This window comes from Oncorhynchus mykiss, chromosome 8 (genome assembly GCF_013265735.2).
Source record: "Oncorhynchus mykiss isolate Arlee chromosome 8, USDA_OmykA_1.1, whole genome shotgun sequence".
NCBI classification, from domain to species: Eukaryota; Metazoa; Chordata; class Actinopteri; order Salmoniformes; family Salmonidae; genus Oncorhynchus; species Oncorhynchus mykiss.
In genome coordinates, this window is record NC_048572.1 from 80,328,496 (window position 1) to 80,347,912 (window position 19,417).

The 19,417-nt window shown below is 44.4% G+C and overlaps 1 protein-coding gene across 1 annotated transcript; it reads left to right on the forward strand.

Moving 5' to 3' along the window:
- Positions 1-35: 35 nt before the first annotated feature.
- Positions 36-11,226, forward strand: map6d1 (MAP6 domain containing 1). Its single transcript, XM_021613994.2, has 3 exons — positions 36-1,385; positions 2,258-2,612; positions 10,477-11,226. The coding sequence occupies exons 1-3, from the start codon at positions 859-861 to the stop codon at positions 10,552-10,554; spliced, it is 960 nt and encodes a 319-aa protein (XP_021469669.2). The 5' UTR covers positions 36-858; the 3' UTR covers positions 10,555-11,226.
- The last annotated feature ends 8,191 nt before the right edge of the window (positions 11,227-19,417 follow it).

Genomic DNA, 19,417 nt, shown 5'->3' on the forward strand with positions numbered 1-19,417 from the left:
TAACTAGGCAAGTCAGTTAAGAACAAATTCTTCTTTACAATGACGGCCTAACCCGGACGATGCTGGGTCAATGGTGCGCCTCCCTATGGGACTCCCAATCACGGCCGGATGTGACACAGCCTGGTTAAAGAAGCCTTGTCAGAGCTGTGATGTGATTTACGTCTATACTTCAAGTTTACACCATATAGCCTCCAGCCTAATGTCAGTTTCAGGTGGATGGTCAGAGAGCCACAGCCTACATGAGTTTGATTAGTAATAATGGGTTGTGTTGTGCATTTATGGAACCCTTATGTAGACTACAGGTTTGGAATGAGAGAGAATACAGATTCCTGCTGGGCCTTTAATGAAAACACTTAACCTGAATAGCAATAGCACAGTTTTTCTCTTAAGCTTTTCTAGGTAGGCAGGCTTCCTGTGTGGATTAAGACACCTTGGATCTGGTGTGGGATATGGCTTAGAAAATGTATGTCAATGTAAGGATGAGAAATGCGTTGTATTCCGAATGATCCCATTATCCCAACTGTTACACCGAGAAGATGTAACGGCTGCTAGCTGTCTAATGTAACGATACCAAACATAACATCATACTAATTTTTGTGTCTTGGATTTACGTTTACTATGTTACGTCTAGTCTATGATGACAGCTTGTCGACAGCGCACTTGCTGCTCTGTTCCATCCTGGCATTCCAGAGTGGTGGCATGGAGGACAGCACGCTCGCGCAGGTTTCCAGGAACGGGCACACACAAGGCGGCACTTCTGAATGTAGCTAACATTGGATTTGTTGTGTTTGTTCCTTATTTAATTTTTCCTCATTTTCTTTGATTAGTCTATTACTTTTTTACTTGAACCAAATCGCCATGGCTTGGCCGTGCATAAGCAGAGTGTGCTGTCTGGCTCGGTTTTGGAACCAGTTTGATAAATCCGATCTTTCATTGCCACTGACCATCCAGAATTACTCAGACATCGCCGACCAAGAGGTGCGATCCGTCACCAGGCAGGTGCCGACGGACCGGGTTCTGACGCACACCTATTCTAGTCCGGACCACGGCGGATCCCCCCAAACACCGGGAGATGCCCCGGGCACCCGGAGATCATTGAGAGGCCGGAGGGAAGCAAACTTCAAACCCCGGGAGGACTACCACCGACCCGGCGTGCCGTTCTCGAGTGTCACCCAGTACAAGCAGGATTACAAACCCTGGCCTATTCCGAAGAAGGAGCATTTCCCCTGGATTAGCAATTGTGGAAAAGGGGGCACCGTTGGTTCGGATAGCCCAGTAAACAGTTACCCCAATGCGAGCGAGACGAGAGGGGAGACGGGGGAGAGAGAGGAGCTGGGCATGAGGTGGGGGGAGCAGGGGACCGGAACAGCTCAAAGCTCTTACAGGTAGGCTCCATCACTCTGACGCTGTCCTTTCAGACCCATTCTGTTTCTTTCATTTCAGCACCTGGAGCTGTCCACTCTCTCAAAAGCCATTGATAACTGCGCTCTAACCTAACGATTTCATTAGTATGCTTCAAGTTATTGTTTTCTGAAAATCGTTAAATAATTTTTAGCCCACTGTACATGAATATTGGCACAAATGTAATCTGCAGTGTGTATAATTATGCAATACCTTTTGAACGGAAATTGCCACCAGGCTAGGTCTTGCAGTTCAGTGTGTGTGTGTGTGTGTGTGTGTGTGTGTGTGTGTGTGTGCATTCATGCAAAATACATTAGATGCATTAAGTGTCATGCTACAGAAATAACCAATAGTTTTAATTTGAACAGTAGGCAGCTGCTAAAATAGAAACAGCAAAACGCTTTCAATTATTAATAAACTCACACACATTTGATATCCCCTTGATTAGAGTGCATGATTAGAGACCAAATTAAAGTGTTTCTGCAGTTTGATAATCCTCAACATCCAATGGTGTTTCTTTATGATGACAGCATGCCCCGCCCCATTCTCATTTCCCAGAAGCACTGAGCTGAAATCTCATGCATCATTACCAGAACCCACCCAGGCCCCTGTATTGCTCTGCTCGAATCCCAATGGACATCATCACCCTTAATCGATGATGAGCCTGATTAGCTTGTTTATGCTTTGGTTAGTCTGATTTACACAACAATACAGAATTTGCAACATTTTCTATGTAAAATAGCCGACAGTATAGAGAGCAAAAAGCCAATGGACAAAACTTTTGCAGTGTTTGTAAAATAACAATTATTTTCAGACCATGGGAGCGCTCCCTTACACTTCCCTCTCCTCCTTGTAGACAGGAGTACCGGCCTTGGACAGGGGCAAGACCGGCCAAGACCACTAGGAAACAACGCCCCCCTGCCCCGTACGCCAGCCCCCGGTCGGGGGTCTCCCACCTCCCCAATGAGACCAGCTACCAGGCCGCCTACAGCGGAGCCGGGGAGGCTTTCAGACACACAGAGCTTCACCAGAGGGACCACAATACCACCACCTCCACCGCTGGGCTGCAGGCCACCATCTCCACTGTCCCCAAGGCCCCTGTAACCCTACTCCAGCCTTCCTCCACCACAACCACCCCTATCATCAGCACCGGCCTCCAGCAGAGCTGCCTGCCAGAGAGACCCAACCTCAGTATAGGAACCATGGGAGAGGTGAGACAGAGGACAGAGTTTCACAGTGTTCAGGGCATAAATCCATCTTTTTCCAATGTTATTCAAAATGGTCTGAATCCTTGAGATGAGCAAAGTCTTAGTGGCAGCATCTCGTTCCATAGAAGTCATTGTACACATCTGTGATGATGCCCTATTCTTTAGGTAGTACTATTTCAAAGGCAAAGTCAGTTGAAAGACATAGAATAGACGCTGTAGTGACACAAAGACACTGTGTGGGGAACATAGGGTAAGGGTATGGTTAGGGACATAGCCATTGTTCCAGCCTGGTCTCAGGTGTTCCCCGTGGTGCTGAGGCATCTCTAAGAGGTGATACTGTGATCCTGTTCTGTCCTAAAGCTGCTCAATGTGTCCCAGCTGTTTCAGATTATAACGCAAACTGCCAGGCCTGTGACATTGACCTGGTTAGAGAGAAGCAGGCATTACATACAGAGACAAGATAGTCAATAATATTCAGATATTTGGACAATTAGGATTTGGAGACTCAAATCACAGAGGTTTTGTGTCAGAGTGGTTTCAGGTGGAGAGAGAGAGAGGCGAGGTGAGAGAGAGAGGAGGGGTGAGAGAGAGAGGTGAGGTGAGAGAGAGAGGCGAGGTGAGAGAGAGAGGCGAGGTGAGAGAGAGAGAGAGAGAGAGAGAGGAGGGGTGAGAGAGAGAGAGAGAGAGAGAGAGAGAGAGGAGGGGTGAGAGAGAGAGAGAGAGAGAGGAGGGGTAAGAGAGAGAGAGGCGAGGTGAGAGAGAGAGAGAGAGAGAGAAGTACTCTAAATCTTTCCTGTTTTGATCCCAGCCCACCCCCTGTTCTCTCCCTGGGGTAGTTCAAGGCAGACGTTGTGTGACAGGGAGTGGAACTCTTTAGGGAATCTCCTGGGGTTTAATGCCATCCCACCTGCCCCGCTTCTCTGTGCCATCTGCCAGCGGCGAGTGGGAGAGAACGGGCTGAGCAGACTCGGCTTTCTGCTCTCACTCACTGTCATCTATGCCAGAGAGATTGGCATAGATTAAAGAAAGAAGAAACTCCTGCACACTGCTTGCTAGGAATTTTTCAGTTTTAAATTTAATAGTAAGTTGAAACACACAAAAAAGTGAAACTTTGAAAGCAAGCACTGTGGAGGAAAGTCTGTTTTTGAACCTTGTTTTATAAATATTCCAGCGTACCTGAGTGTTAGTGCTGTAGGTGTGCTGGTACATCTCTTTTCAGGAGCAGAGAGAAAGAAAATAAGAGGGAAGAAGATTATTTCCGGTCAGTTGAAACTTTCTTTGGATGTTCTTTGGGGAGATAACATTTTCTAAAAGCAAAAACATGCTCCACTATAGCTTCCCAAAAAGCCACGATTAAACTTATTAAACTTTTTGGCTAGTCACATGGGAGAACATGTTTTAGCCTCCAAATCAGATATAGAAGGCCAGTGCATAGCCGGTCTAAGCCAAATGTTGTAGAATGCCAGTATGACAGTGTTTGACAGGCCACCGGGTTTAATAATATGAGACATGTCATCTGTAGGTCATAGTCTATTAATTACCATGGCCCAGAAATCAGTGTGAGATGTGTGTGTTCAGCGTGAGATGGGTGTATGTGTGTGTTCAGCGTGAATGCGTGTGTTCAGTGTGAGATGTGTGTAGTCAGGGTGAGATGGGTGTATGTGTGTGGTCAGGGTGAGATGGGTGTAGTCAGGGTGAGATGGGTGTATGTGTGTGGTCAGGGTGAGATGGGTGTATGTGTGTGGTCAGGGTGAGATGTGTGTATGTGTGTGGTCAGGGTGATATGTGTGTAGTCAGGGTGAGATGGGTGTATGTGTGTGGTCAGGGTGAGATGTGTGTATGTGTGTAGTCAGGGTGAGATGGGTGTATGTGTGTGGTCAGGGTGAGATGTGTGTATGTGTGTGGTCAGGGTGAGATGGGTGTATGTGTGTGGTCAGGGTGAGATGTGTGTATGTGTGTAGTCAGGGTGAGATGGGTGTATGTGTGTGGTCAGGGTGAGATGTGTGTATGTGTGTGGTCAGGGTGAGATGGGTGTATGTGTGTAGTCAGGGTGAGATGGGTGTATGTGTGTGGTCAGGGTGAGATGTGTGTATGTGTGTGGTCAGGTTGCATGCAGGGAAATGTAAAAACAAATTGGGTGCAAAGGATTTAACTCCTGAAAAGTAGACATTAGATACAAACTACAGGCTATCCGCTATGGTCATCATATTGAACCCTCTCTCTGTACAGCCCCTCACCCATCAACCAAGCCCTCACCCATCAACCAAACCCCATCAACCAAGCCCTCACCCATCAACCAAGCCCCATCAACCAAATCCCATCAACCAAGCCCCATCAACCAAGCCTCAGTGTACCGCCCCCTCTACCTACTGACATCAACCTAGTGCTCTATTGTTTTGATCCTTCTCTGAGCAATCTGCCAACACAACGCAAAACCCAGGGGATCAATATTAAACAATACAGTCCAAGCCTCCACACACTGCCAAGTCATTTTTGACACCCCCACCCACTGAGCTCTCTGACCAAGCCCCCAGGCACGCACACATCCGCTTGATCCGCTTTCATAGCATTCACCCATCCATCACGGCAATTAATATTGAAGTCCTTGTTATGCTTTTGAATAAACAAAATCAATAAACTTAGTTATGGAGAGGGAGAGAGTGATATCTACTACCATTCAAACGTTTTGGGTCCTTGTTTTTGAAAGAAAAGCACATTTTTTCTCCATTCAAATAACATCAAATTGATCAGAAATACAGAGTAGACATTGTTAATATTGTAAATGACTATTGTAGCTGGAAACGGCTGATCATTTTAAAAAGCTAATTGATCATCAGAAAACCCTTTTGCAATTTGGTTAGCACAGCTGAAAACTGTTGGTCTGATTTAAAGAAGCACTAAAACTGTATCTGGAGCATCATTATTTGTGGGTTCGTTTTACAAGCTCAAAATGGCCAGAAACAAAGAACTTTCTTCTGAAACTCATCATTCTATTCTTGTTCTGAGAAATAAAGGCTATTCCATACGAGAAATTGCCAAGAAACTGAAGATCTCGTACAACGCTGTGTACTACTCCCTTCACAGAACAGCGCAAACTGGCCCTAACCAGAATAGAAAGAGGAGTGGGAGGCCCCGGTGCACAACTGAGCAAGAGGACAAGTACATTAGAGTGTCTAGTTTGAGAAACAGACTCGTCACAAGTCCTCAACTGGCAGCTTCATTAAATAGTACCCGCAAAACACCAGTCTCAACGTCAACTGTGAAGAGGCGACTCCAGGATGCTGGCCTTCTAGGCAGAGTTGCAAAGAAAAAGCCATATCTCAGACTGGCCAATAAAAATAAAAGATTAAAATGGGCAAAAGAAAACAGACACTGGACAGAGGAAGATTGGAAAAAAGTGTTATGAACAGACAAATCTAAGTTTGAGGTGTTCGGATCATTAATTAAAAGATTTCAAATGAAAAGATGCTGGAGGAGTGCTTGATGCCATCTGTTAAGCATGGTGGAGGCAATGTGTTGGTCTGGGGGTGCTGTGGTGGTGGTAAAGTGGGAGATTTGGACAGGGTAAAAGGGATCTTGAAGAAGGAAGGCTATCACTCCATTTTGCAATGCCATGCCATACCATACCCTGTGGACGACGCTTAATTGGAGCCAATTTCCTCCTACAACAGGACAATGACCCAAAGCGCAGCTCCAAACTATGCAATAACTATTTAGAGAAGAAGCAGTCAGCTGGTATTCTGTCTATAATGGAGTGGCCAGCACAGTCACCAGATCTCAACCCTATTGAGCTGTTGTGGGAGCAGCTTGACCATAAGCTAAGGTAAGAAGTGCCCATCAAGCCAATCCAACTTGCTTCAGGAAGCATGGGGTGAAATCTCTTCAGATTACCTCAACCAATTGACAACTAGAATGCCAAAGGTCCGCAAGGCTGTAATTGCTGCAAATGGAGGATTATTTGACGAAAGCAAAGTTTGAAGGACACAATTATTATTTAAATTAAAAAATCATTATTTTTTAACCTTGTCAACATCTTGACTATATTTCCTATTCATTTTGCAACTCATGGGGGCGGCAGGTAGGCAGAGTGTTAAGAGCGTTGGACCAGTAACCGAAAGGTTGCTGTATCGAATCCCGAGCTGACAAGGTAAAAATCTGTAGTTCTGCCCCTGAACAAGGCGGGTAACCCACCGTTCCCCAGTAGGCCGTCATTGTAAATAAGAATTTGTTCTTAACTGACTTGCCTAGTTAAATTTAAAAAATGAATGTATGTTTTCATGGAAAACTAGGACATTTCTAAGTGACCCCAAACTTTTGAACTGTAGTATATATAACACCTACTAATTGAAGGGTTTTTCTTTATTTTTTACTATTTTCTACATTGTAGAATAATAGTGAAGACAAACTATGAAATAACACATATGGAATCATGTAGTAACCAAAAAAGTGTTAAACAAATCAAAATATATTTTATATTTGAGATTCTTCTTGGCATTCTCAGCTTCATGAGGAATGATTTTTCCAATGGTCTTGAAGGAGTTCCCACATATGCTGCACACTTGTTTGGTGCTTTTCCTTCACTCTGCGGTCCAACTCATCCCAAACCATCTCAATTGGGTTGAGGTGGGGTGATTGTGGAAGCCAGGTCATCTGATGTGGCACTACATCACTCTACTTCTTGGTCAAATAGCCCTTACACAGCTTGGAGGTGTGTCGGGTCATTGTCCTGTTGAAAAACAAATGATAGTCCCACTAAGCACAAATAAGATGGGATGGCGTATCGCTGCAGAATGCTGTGGTAGCCATGCTGGTTAAGTGTGCCTTGAATTCTAAATAAATTACTGATAGAGTCACCAGGAAAGCACCATCACACCTCCTCTTCCATGCTTCATGGTGGGAACCACACATGCGGAGATCATCTGTTCACCTACTCGGCGTCTCACAAAGACACGGCGGTTGAAACCAAAAATCAAATCAAATTTGGACTCATCAGACAAAAGGACAGATTTCCACAAGTCTAATGTCCATTGCTCATGTTTCTTGGCCCAAGCAAGTCTCTTATTTTTATTGGTGTCCTTTAGTAGTGGTTTCTTTGCAGCAATTTGACCATGAAGGCCTGATTCACGCAGTCTCCTCTGAACAGTTGATGTTGATGTTGAGATGTGTCTGTTACTTGAACTCTGTGAAGCATTTATTTGGGCTGCAATCTGAGGCTGGTAACTCTAATGAACTTATCCTCTGCAGCTGAGGTAACTATTTTCTGTGGCATTCCTCATGAGATCCAGTTTCATCATAGCGCTTGGTGGTTTGTGCGAATGCACTTGAAGAAACTTTAAAAGTTCTTGAAATGTTCTGCATTGACTGACCTTCATGTCTTAATGTCTTAAAGTAATGATGGACTGTCGTTTCTCTTTGCTTATTTGAGCTGTTGCTGCCATAATATGGACTTGGTCTTTTACCAAATAGGGCTGGCTCTCTTCTGTATACTACCTCTACCTTGTCACAACACAACTGATTGGTTCAAACGCATTAAGAAGGGAAACAATTTTTTTAAGAAGGCACACCGGTTAATTGAAATGCATTCCAGGTGACTACCTCATGAAGCTGGTTGAGAGAATGCCAAGAGTATGCAAAGCTGTCATCAAGGCAAAGGGTGGCTACTTTGAAGAATCTAAAATATTTGTTTAACACTTTTTTGTTTACTACATGATTCTATGTGTTATTTCATAGTTTTAATGACTTCACTAATATTATACAATGTTGAAATTAGTACAAGTAGAGAAAAACCCTTGAATGAGTAGGTGTGTCCAAACTTTTGAATGAGTAGGTGTGTCCAAACCCTTGAATGAGTAGGTGTGTCCAAACTTTTGAATGAGTAGGTGTGTCCAAACCCTTGAATGAGTAGGTGTGTCCAAACCCTTGAATGAGTAGGTGTGTCCAAACCCTTGAATGAGTAGGTGTGTCCAAACCCTTGAATGAGTAGGTGTGTCCAAACCCTTGAATGAGTAGGTGTGTCCAAACTTTTGACCGCTACTGTATATATTTTAAATGAGCAATACCCAAATAGCTAAGAAAAGATGCCTAGCAGTCTACAAGCCATTTAGTTCTGAAACACATGGAAGCTTTCAGAGTCCTCCCTCTCCGGTAAACATTTAGGCATACCATTCTGTAGTTCTATTAATGCGTCTACTGACAGTGTTTTCTCCCATGAGACATTTTAAGAACCTTGCAGACATGTTTTTCATCACCACTGGAGGACATGACTTCAGCTTTTCAATGTGATATAAAAAAGAGAGTTTTTGTACAAAACCAGATGTACAGGGCAGGAATGGGGATGTGGTTTACAATGGGTTAGAGTGCATAACAAGAGGATAAAACAAAGCATTATGCTAATCACACTCCTTTGCACCCCTTTACTCTCTCACCCACTCTCCTTTCACCCTCCCTCTCTCCATTTTCTCTTTTTATTGGCTCTCTCCTGCCTCCTTCCCTCTCACTGTTCCGTTAAATGTGAACTTCTCCCTTTTCTCATAATGCGTCTGACTACAGGCACGGTCATGAGCCGAACCCTCAGGGTTCTATCAAGGGAGGGAGGGAGGGAGAGATAAAAAGAGAGCAAGAGAGAGAGAAATAATGGATTATTTGCCATTTTGTTAAAGTGTGATGCGATGCAGTGGGCTGCAGACTTTTCAGTGTGAATGTAATTTAGGAGAGGCAGACCTGGCTGCTGTACCGAGTCGAATACAATGTGTGTTGGAGAAGGGAGGGAGGGGGTGGACACCCCCACAGAGACACACAGGCAAACAGACTCTGAAGCACGCACACCAAAAAATATGTTTGAAGCCGCAGTTTGACAGATTTCATGTACAGACACAGCCTCTCATCCAGAAAATAGTCACATTACATTTTCTTTATTGGCCCAAGAGGCTGTTGCTGAGACTACAGACCTACAACTCAGAAAAGTATGCTTTGATCTCAAGACAAACTCTGCCAAGTACACCAAGTACACCTTCCATTGTATCACTGCTAGTCAACTGCATTGGAAAAGGCAGATTCATATCTAGAACATCCCACTGGGCACAGACATCAATTCAATGTCTATTGCACTTTGGTTCAACGTAATTTCATTGAAGGACGAGGAAACACCAGTGTATTCCCAGTGGGATGTTACTTGATGGATACAGCATGCAAACTTCCTTTCAGGGTCGAGTGAAATTCCATTAATGTAGGCCAAATAGGTTCCGGCTGGATGTTTTTTCAGAAAGTCTGGCATCAGCAGCATTTTGCAGTGATGAATTCTGTCTACTAGTTCACTGACAGCAGTGATGAATTCTGTCTACTAGTTCACTGACAGCAGTGGTGAATTCTGTCTACTAGTTCACTGACAGCAGTGATGAATTCTGTCTACTAGTTCACTGACAGCAGTGGTGAATTCTGTCTACTAGTTCACTGACAGCAGTGGTGAATTCTGTCTACTAGTTCACTGACAGCAGTGGTGAATTCTGTCTACTAGTTCACTGACAGCAGTGGTGAATTCTGTCTACTAGTTCACTGACAGCAGTGGTGAATTCTGTCTACTAGTTCACTGACAGCAGTGGTGAATTCTGTCTACTAGTTCACTGACAGCAGTGGTGAATTCTGTCTACTAGTTCACTGACATCAGTGGTGAATTCTGTCTACTAGTTCACTGACAGCAGTGGTGAATTCTGTCTACTAGTTCAGTGACAGCAGGTCTAATGCACTATGACAGCACAACCAAACAAGTCACCTCTCATATACTGTAGGTTATCTCCTATTTGAACAGCACAAGACCTGTATTGCCTGTGGTTATCTTTCAGTAATCCATGTCATGTTTATGTTATTGCAGGAGCAGTTGGTGAGGACCAAGCTCTCTCCCAACCCCTCTGCAGTGTTTCAAAGCAGATCTAGGATCTTCAACATATGACAGACGTTCCAAACTATTCTACTGGTTACCGGGAGACCAAAGAACCAATGAGGGGAATGTTCTCTGTCCATTCCACACTACAACAAAATCTATGCAGGGAATGTACAGCTTAATGTAACCAGAAAGGAAAAAACCCTGTACAGCTTAACAGTGAAGTGAATGACAAACCAGATGTCACAAAACAATTTTACAATCCTGTTCTATTGCTATGAAAATCGTATATATGCATGTAACACGCTAGTTTGAAGTCGAGCTTCTTTTGCAGTATTAGACACTCCAAGACAACATGGCTGCTCTGTAATGTGTGTTTGTGTGTACTGTATGTATATGTATGTGCACCTGTTGAGATGGAATGATTTGTGTTTGATCTTTTCCTGTATATACTGTTGGATCTATTGAAATGACAAGGAGACGACTTTTTGTGAAATTTATGCTCAAACTGCACTTAGTCCAGAAAGTAAGGTGTTCCTTCGATCTCTGCAAGTATTTTATGAACAGAAACAAAAACATATATTCATACATTTTTATTCAATTAGGTAACTATTTTGAGAAAGTAATTGTGCCGGTGTTTACGTTCATTTTGTAAATCTGTTTAAGAAACAAAAAACTGTTAAATATTAAATGATGTACAGTATATTACAATAAAAGAATATCAGGTTCTTAACACTATCAGGTTGTTTACTCCATCAGGTTGTTTACACCATCAGGTTGTTTACTCCATCTGGTTATTAACACCATCAGGTTGTTTACTCCATCAGGTTGTTTACTCCATCAGGTTGTTTACTCCATCTGGTTATTAACACCATCAGGTTGTTTACTCCATCAGGTTGTTTACTCCATCTGGTTATTAACACCACCAGGTTCCTTACTCCATCAGGTTGTTTACTCCATCAGGTTGTTTACTCCATCTGGTTATTAACTTAACACCACCAGGTTCTTTACGCCATCAGGTTGTTTACTCCATCAGGTTCTTTACGCCATCAGGTCGTTTACTCCATCTGGTTATTAACACCACCAGGTTCTTTACACCATCAGGTTGTTTACTCCATCAGGTCGTTTACTCCATCTGGTTATTAACACCACCAGGTTCTTTACACCATCAGGTTGTTTACTCCATCAGGTTGTTTACTCCATCTGGTTATTAACACCATCAGGTTGTTTACTCCATCAGGTTGTTTACTCCATCAGGTTGTTTACTCCATCTGGTTATTAACACCACCAGGTTCTTTACGCCATCAGGTTGTTTACTCCATCTGGTTATTAACACCACCAGGTTCTTTACTCCATCAGGTTGTTTACTCCATCTGGTTATTAACACCATCAGGTTGTTTACTCCATCTGGTTATTAACACCACCAGGTTCTTTACTCCATCAGGTTGTTTACTCCATCAGGTTGTTTACTCCATCTGGTTATTAACACCACCAGGTTCTTATCTCCATCAGGTACTTTACTCTATCAGGTTCTTATCTCCATCAGGTACTTTACTCCATCAGGTTCTTAACGCCATCAGGTTGTTTAATCCATCAGGTTCTTATCTCCTTCAGTTTCTTATCTCCATCAGGTTCTTATCTCCATCAGGTACTTTACTCTATCAGGTTCTTATCTCCATCAGGTACTTTACTCCATCAGGTTCTTAACGCCATCAGGTTGTTTAATCCATCAGGTTCTTATCTCCTTCAGTTTCTTATCTCCATCATGTTCTAATCTACACCAGATTCCTTACTCCATCGGGTTATTTACTCCATCCGGTTCTTTACTCCATCGGGGTCTTTACTCCATCATGTTCGAATCTACATCAGGTTCTTTACTCCATCAGATTATTTACTCCATCGGGTTCTCATCTACATCAAGTTGTTTACTCCATCAGGTTGTTTACTCCATCAGATTCCTTACTCCATCAGATTCTTTACTCCATCAGGTTCTTATCTACTGTCTGGATTACCACCTTATTCCCTCCTCATTCCGGAAATCCTCCAACCAGGATTTTGCGAAAACCAGGGAATTTATTTTATTGAAATGTCCAGGAATTTTGCTGAGTGCTGATCTAGGATCAGGTCCCCCTGTCCATTTAATCTCATTCATCAATATCTAAAATGCATATTAGTTTAATTATTGGGATACAGTAAATCAATATACATCAGGGTGGAGATGAGAGGTGGTTAGACACTGTGATGTGTGTTAGAACAGCTCAAATCAAATCAAATTGTATTGGTCACACACACATGGTTAGCAGATGTTAATGGTCACATGGTTAGCAGATGTTAATGGTCACATGGTTAGCAGATGTTAATGGTCACATGGTTAGCAGATGTTAATGCAAGTGTAGCGAAATGCTTGTGTTTTTAGTTCCAACAGTGCAGTAATATCTAACAGGTAATCTAACAATCCCCAACAACTACCTAATACACACAAATCTAAAGGGGTGAATGAGAATATGTACATATAAGTATATAGATGAGCGATGGTTGAGCGGTATAGGCAAGGTGCAATAGATGGTATAAAATACAGTATATACATGTGATATGAGTAATGTAAGATATGTAAACGTTAAAGTGGCATTGTTTAAAGTGACGAGTGATCCATTTATTAAAGTGGCCAGTGATTGGGTCTCAATGTAGGCAGCAGCCTCTCTGAGTTAGTGATTGCTGCCTGATGGCCTTGAGATAGAAACTGTTTTTCAATCTCTCGGTCCCAGCTTTGATGCACCTGTACTGACCTTGCCTTCTGGATGGTAGCGGTGTGAACAGGCACTGGCTCGGGTGGTTTGTTGTCCTTGATGATCTTTTCGGCCTTCCTGTGACATTGGGCGCTGTAGGTGTCCTGGAGGGCAGGTCGTTTGCCCCCGGTGATGCGGTGTGCAGACCGCACCACCCTCTGGAGTGCCTTGCAGTTGAGGAAGGTGCAGTTGCCGTACCAGGCAGTGATACAGCCCAACAGGATGCTCTCGATTGTGTATCTGTAAAAGTTTGTCAGGGTTTTGGGTGACAAGGCAAATTTCTTCAGCCTTCCTTAGGTTGAAGAGGTGCTGTTGCGCCTTCTTCACCACGTTGTCTGTGTGGGTGGACCATTTCAGTTTGTCCGTGATGTGTACACAGAGGAACTTAAAACTTTCCACCTTCTCCATTGCTGTCCCTTCAATATGGATAGGGAGGTGCTCCCTCTGCTGTTTCCTGAAGTCCACGATCATCTCACGATCAATATTTTTTGGAATTTTACCCCCTTTTCTCCCCAATTTCATGGTATCCAATTTGTTAGTAGTTACTATCTTGTCTCATCGCTACAACTCCCGTACGGGCTCGGGAGAGACGAAGGTCGAAAGCCATGCGTCCTCTGAAACCCAACCAAGCCGCACTGCTTCTTAACACAGCGCGCATCCAACCCGGGAAGCCAGCCTCACCAATGTGTCAGAGGAAACACCGTGCACCTGGCGACCTGGTTAGCGTGCAATCAGACACAGACACCGGCAATCAGACATCGGCCCACCACAGGAGTCGCTAGTGCGCTATGAGACAAGGATATCCCTACCGGCCAAACCCTCCCTCAACCGGACGACGCTATGCCAATTGTGCGTCGCCCCACGGACCTCCCGGTCGCGGCCGGCTGCGACAGAGCCTGGGCGCGGACCCAGAGTCTCTGGTGGCACAGCTAGCACTGCGATGCAGTGCCCTAGACCACTGCGCCACCCAGGGAGGCCTTCCTTTGTTTTGTTGAGTGAGAGGTTGTTTTCGTGACACCACACTCCGAGTGCCCTCACCTCCTCCCTGTAGGCTGTCTCGTCCTTGTTGGTAATCAAGCCCACTACTGTTGTGTTGTCTGCAGACTTGATGATTGAGTTGGAGGCGTGCATGGCCACTTAGTCGTGGGTGAACAAGGAGCACAGAAGAGGGCAGCGCACGCACCCTTGTGGGGCCCCAGTGTTGAAGGTCAGTGAAGATGTGGTTTCCTACCTTCACCACCTGGGGGCAGCCCATCAGACAGTCCAGGACCCAGGGCGGGGTTGAGACCCAGCTGTAGTCAATGAACAGCATTCACAGTGTGATGGCGATTGTGTCATCTGTGGACCTGTTGGGGCGGTATGCAAACTGAAGTGGGTCTAGGTTTGCCGGTAAGGTGGAGGAGATATGATCCTTGACTAGCCTTTCAAAGTACTTCATGATGACAGAAGTGAGTGCTACGGGGCGGTAATCATTTAGTTCAGTTATGGCCACAATGGTGGCCATCTTGAAGCATGTGGGGACAACAGAATGGGATAGGGAGTGATTGAATATGTCTGTAAACACACCAGCCAGCTGGTCTGTGCTCTGTGGACGTGGCTAGGGATGCCGTCTGGGCCAGAAGCCTTGCGAGGGTTAACACATTTAAATGTTTTACTCACGTCAGCCACTGAGAAGGGGGGGGGGGGGTGCGCAGTCCTTGTTAGCGGAAAGAATAACTACACTGTTTATATTCAGCCATACTTCCAGACCTCTTTACATGGTTAAATAGTTTCCTAGGAACTCGAAATGAAGCGACCATCTCTGTCGGCGCCATCTTGTTACACCTAGTTTGGCAGTGGCGGCTGCTGAGGGGAGGAAAGCTCATAAACATGGCTGGAATGGCGCGAGTGGAATGGCATCAAACACATAGAAACCATGTGTTTGATACCATTACACTCATTCTGCTCCAGCCAGAACCACAAGCCTGTCCTCCCCAATTAAGGTGCCATCAACCTCCTGTGACCTTTTGGACATTGTTTACCTGGTGAGGTAGTGTCTGTGCTGACGTATCTGAGCAGCTGACACCCTGTCCATGATATTGATAATGGCGCACAGTTTTGTCTTTGTTCCCCTCTTATGTAACCTGCTCCAACAATGGAGAAGCAGCACGGGGTCTGTCTGGGTCTGTCTGGGTCTGTGTGGGTCTGTCTGGATCTGTGTGTGTCTGTCTGGGTCTGTCTGGATCTGTGTGGGTCTGTGTGTGTCTGTCTGGGTCTGTCTGGGTCTGTGTGTGTCTGTCTGGGTCTGTCTGTGTCTGTCTGGGTCTGTCTGGGTCTGTCTGGGTCTGTGTGTGTCTGTCTGGATCTGTCTGGGTCTGTGTGTGTCTGTGTGTGTCTGTCTGGGTCTGTCTGGGTATGTGTGTGTCTGTCTGGGTCTGTCTGGGTCTGTGTGTGTCTGTCTGGATCTGTCTGGGTCTGTGTGTGTCTGTCTGGGTCTGTCTGGGTCTGTGTGTGTCTGTCTGGGTCTGTGTGTGTCTGTCTGGGTCTGTCTGGGTCTGTGTGTGTCTGTCTGGGTCTGTGTGTCTGTCTGGACCTGTGTGTGTCTGTGTGTGTCTGTCTGGGTCTGTGTGTGTCTGTCTGGATCTGTCTGGGTCTGTGTGTGTCTGTCTGGGTCTGTGTGTGTCTGTCTGGATCTGTGTGTGTCTGTCTGGGTCTGTCTGGGTCTGTGTGTGTCTGTCTGGGCCTGTGTGTGTCTGTGTGTGTCTGTCTGGATCTGTGTGTGTCTGTCTGGGTCTGTCTGTGTCTGTCTGGGTCTGTCTGGGTCTGTGTGTGTCTGCCTGGGTCTGTGTGTGTCTGTCTGGGTCTGTCTGGGTCTGTGTGTGTCTGTCTGGGTCTGTGTGTGTCTGTCTGGATCTGTCTGGGTCTGTGTGTGTCTGTCTGGGTCTGTGTGTGTCTGTCTGGGTCTGTCTGGGTCTGTGTGTGTCTGTCTGGGTCTGTGTGTGTCTGTCTGGGTCTGTGTGTGTCTGTCTGGGTCTGTGTGTGTCTGTCTGGATCTGTGTGTGTCTGTCTGAGGTCTGTCTGGATCTGTGTGTGTCTGTCTGGGTCTGTGTGTGTCTGTGTGTGTCTGTCTGTGTCTGTCTGTCTGGGTCTGTGTGTGTCTGTCTGGGTCTGTGTGTGTCTGTCTGGGTCTGTGTGTGTCTGTCTGGGTCTGTGTGTGTCTGTCTGGGTCTGTGTGTGTCTGTCTGGGTCTGTGTGTGTCTGTCTGGATCTGTCTGGGTCTGTGTGTGTCTGTCTGGGTCTGTGTGTGTTTGCATGCAAGCAGTTTTAGCCGAAATCTCTGATCACGGCAACTAAATTCAGAAAAACAATAATGATTAATTTCCCTGGTCCATCAACACGATCCACGGAATGGAACAACACCACAACACATTATAATACAGTGTATGACTTGTAGTGAATTCTGTACCCGTCTGTTCCGCCTATTAGTTGAATGGAGCCTGTTGAAATGGATTATAAATAACATCCACAGGATCAAGATACACAAGCCCTTTTTTCAGATCAGTTCCCTTACCCCAGCCATACTCTTAGAGAAACCTAACCTCATCGAACCCAACAGCAACCTAACTTCATAGTAACCTAATAGTAATGAGCAAGGCTCCACAGGAAAACAATGTGTGCTAAACACGGTGACCTGCCCTGTTATTCACGACTATATTCTCTAATGCATGTCACACAGTTCTGATACGATCACAGAATATGAAAACAGGGAGTATCCCTGTTGACACACGCGACTCTCTAATGCTTCCGTGTCGGGTCATTCTGGCTAATGTACCTGGAAACCTGGCTGTCCCTGTCCTGGTGTTGTGTATGGTCTCTGTCCTGCCTCTTATGTATCAAAGGTGGCCATTAAAGGTGGACTGCAACATTGGCATTGTGTGTCTGGCTTCTAGAATTCGGTGATCTTCCAGTATGAAAAGTGCGTGTGAATATTTATTTAATCCCTCTCTCTGCACCAGATCCCTTCTCATCCCTCTCATCCCTCATTTTCCATTCCTTCTGTGAATAAAAGATGAAGGGAGCGAGGCCCAGGAGTTGAGCCACATTGAGAGAACATAAGGTACTGCCATCTGACCCCCCCCCCCCCCCCCCCCCAAAAGCACCTCTTCAGACCAGCACCCTGTAATCTCTCAATCTATGGGGAGATTACAAGGTCAAACAGGACACTTAATCACCATCTGTAAACACTAGCACAGTTTTTATTTAAAAAAATGTTTTCCATTTTAACAATACATATATTGGTGTGCACTGGAAACTGAAAAAACAATGGTCAATTGATATTATTTTTTACAGTAAATAAAAGGCAAGGTGACCACTCAGTTTGTTACATTTTAATGTCATGTGCACAATGAGTTGCCTTTCTTGCAAGGTCTATACCCAACAATGCATTAACCAATAATGTCCTTCAAAGAAATAACATACGGTAGGACAAAAACACACAATAAATAAAAATAAGAACCCGATAAAGTAAGCATATTATATAGAGGGCCAGTACCATATTCACAATGTGCAGGGATACTGGAGTGATAGAGGTAGATATGTATAGGGGTAAGCATATTATATAGAGGGTCAGTACCATATTCACAATGTGCAGGGATACTGGAGTGATAGAGGTAGATATGTATAGGGGTAAGCATATTATATAGAGGGTCAGTACCATATTCACAATGTGCAGGGATACTGGAGTGATAGAGGTAGATATGTATAGGGGTAAGCATATTATATAGAGGGTCAGTACCATATTCACAATGTGCAGGGATACTGGAGTGATAGAGGTAGATATGTATAGGGGTAAGCATATTATATAGAGGGTCAGTACCATATTCACAATGTGCAGGGATACTGGAGTGATAGAGGTAGATATGTATAGGGGTAAGCATATTATATAGAGGGTCAGTACCATATTCACAATGTGCAGGGATACTGGAGTGATAGAGGTAGATATGTATAGGGGTAAGCATATTATATAGAGGGTCAGTACCATATTCACAATGTGCAGGGATACTGGAGTGATAGAGGTAGATATGTATAGGGGTAAGCATATTATATAGAGGGTCAGTACCATATTCACAATGTGCAGGGATACTGGAGTGATAGAGGTAGATATGTATAGGGGTAAGCATATTATATAGAGGGTCAGTACCATATTCACAATGTGCAGGGATACTGGAGTGATAGAGGTAGATATGTATAGGGGTAAGCATATTATATAGAGGGCCAGTACCATATTCACAATGTGCAGGGATACTGGAGTGATAGAGGTAGATATGTATAGGGGTAAGCATATTATATAGAGGGTCAGTACCATATTCACAATGTGCAGGGATACTGGAGTGATAGAGGTAGATATGTATAGGGGTAAGCATATTATATAGAGGGTCAGTACCATATTCACAATGTGCAGGGATACTGGAGTGATAGAGGTAGATATGTATAGGGGTAAGCATATTATATAGAGGGTCAGTACCATATTCACAATGTGCAGGGATACTGGAGTGATAGAGGTAGATATGTATAGGGGTAAGCATATTATATAGAGGGCCAGTACCATATTCACAATGTGCAGGGATACTGGAGTGATAGAGGTAGATATGTATAGGGGTAAGCATATTATATAGAGGGCCAGTACCATATTCACAATGTGCAGGGATACTGGAGTGATAGAAGTAGATATGTATAGGGGTAAGCATATTATATAGAGGGTCAGTACCATATTCACAATGTGCAGGGATACTGGAGTGATAGAGGTAGATATGTATAGGGGTAAGCATATTATATAGAGGGTCAGTACCATATTCACAATGTGCAGGGATACTGGAGTGATAGAAGTAGATATGTACAGTACATTCAAAAACTATTCAGACCCCTTTTTGCACTGTCACAGGACTCACTCACACGCACTGACACACACACACACACACACACACCTCTATCACTCTAGTATCCCTGTACATTGTTAATATGGTACTGACTCTCTATATAGTAACCTTACCACTATACATATCTACCTCTATCACTCTAGTATCCCTACTTTATAAATGCACTGTATGGTGGTAAGGTGATTAGACATCAGGATATATGATAAACAGGGTAGCAGCAGTGCATATGAT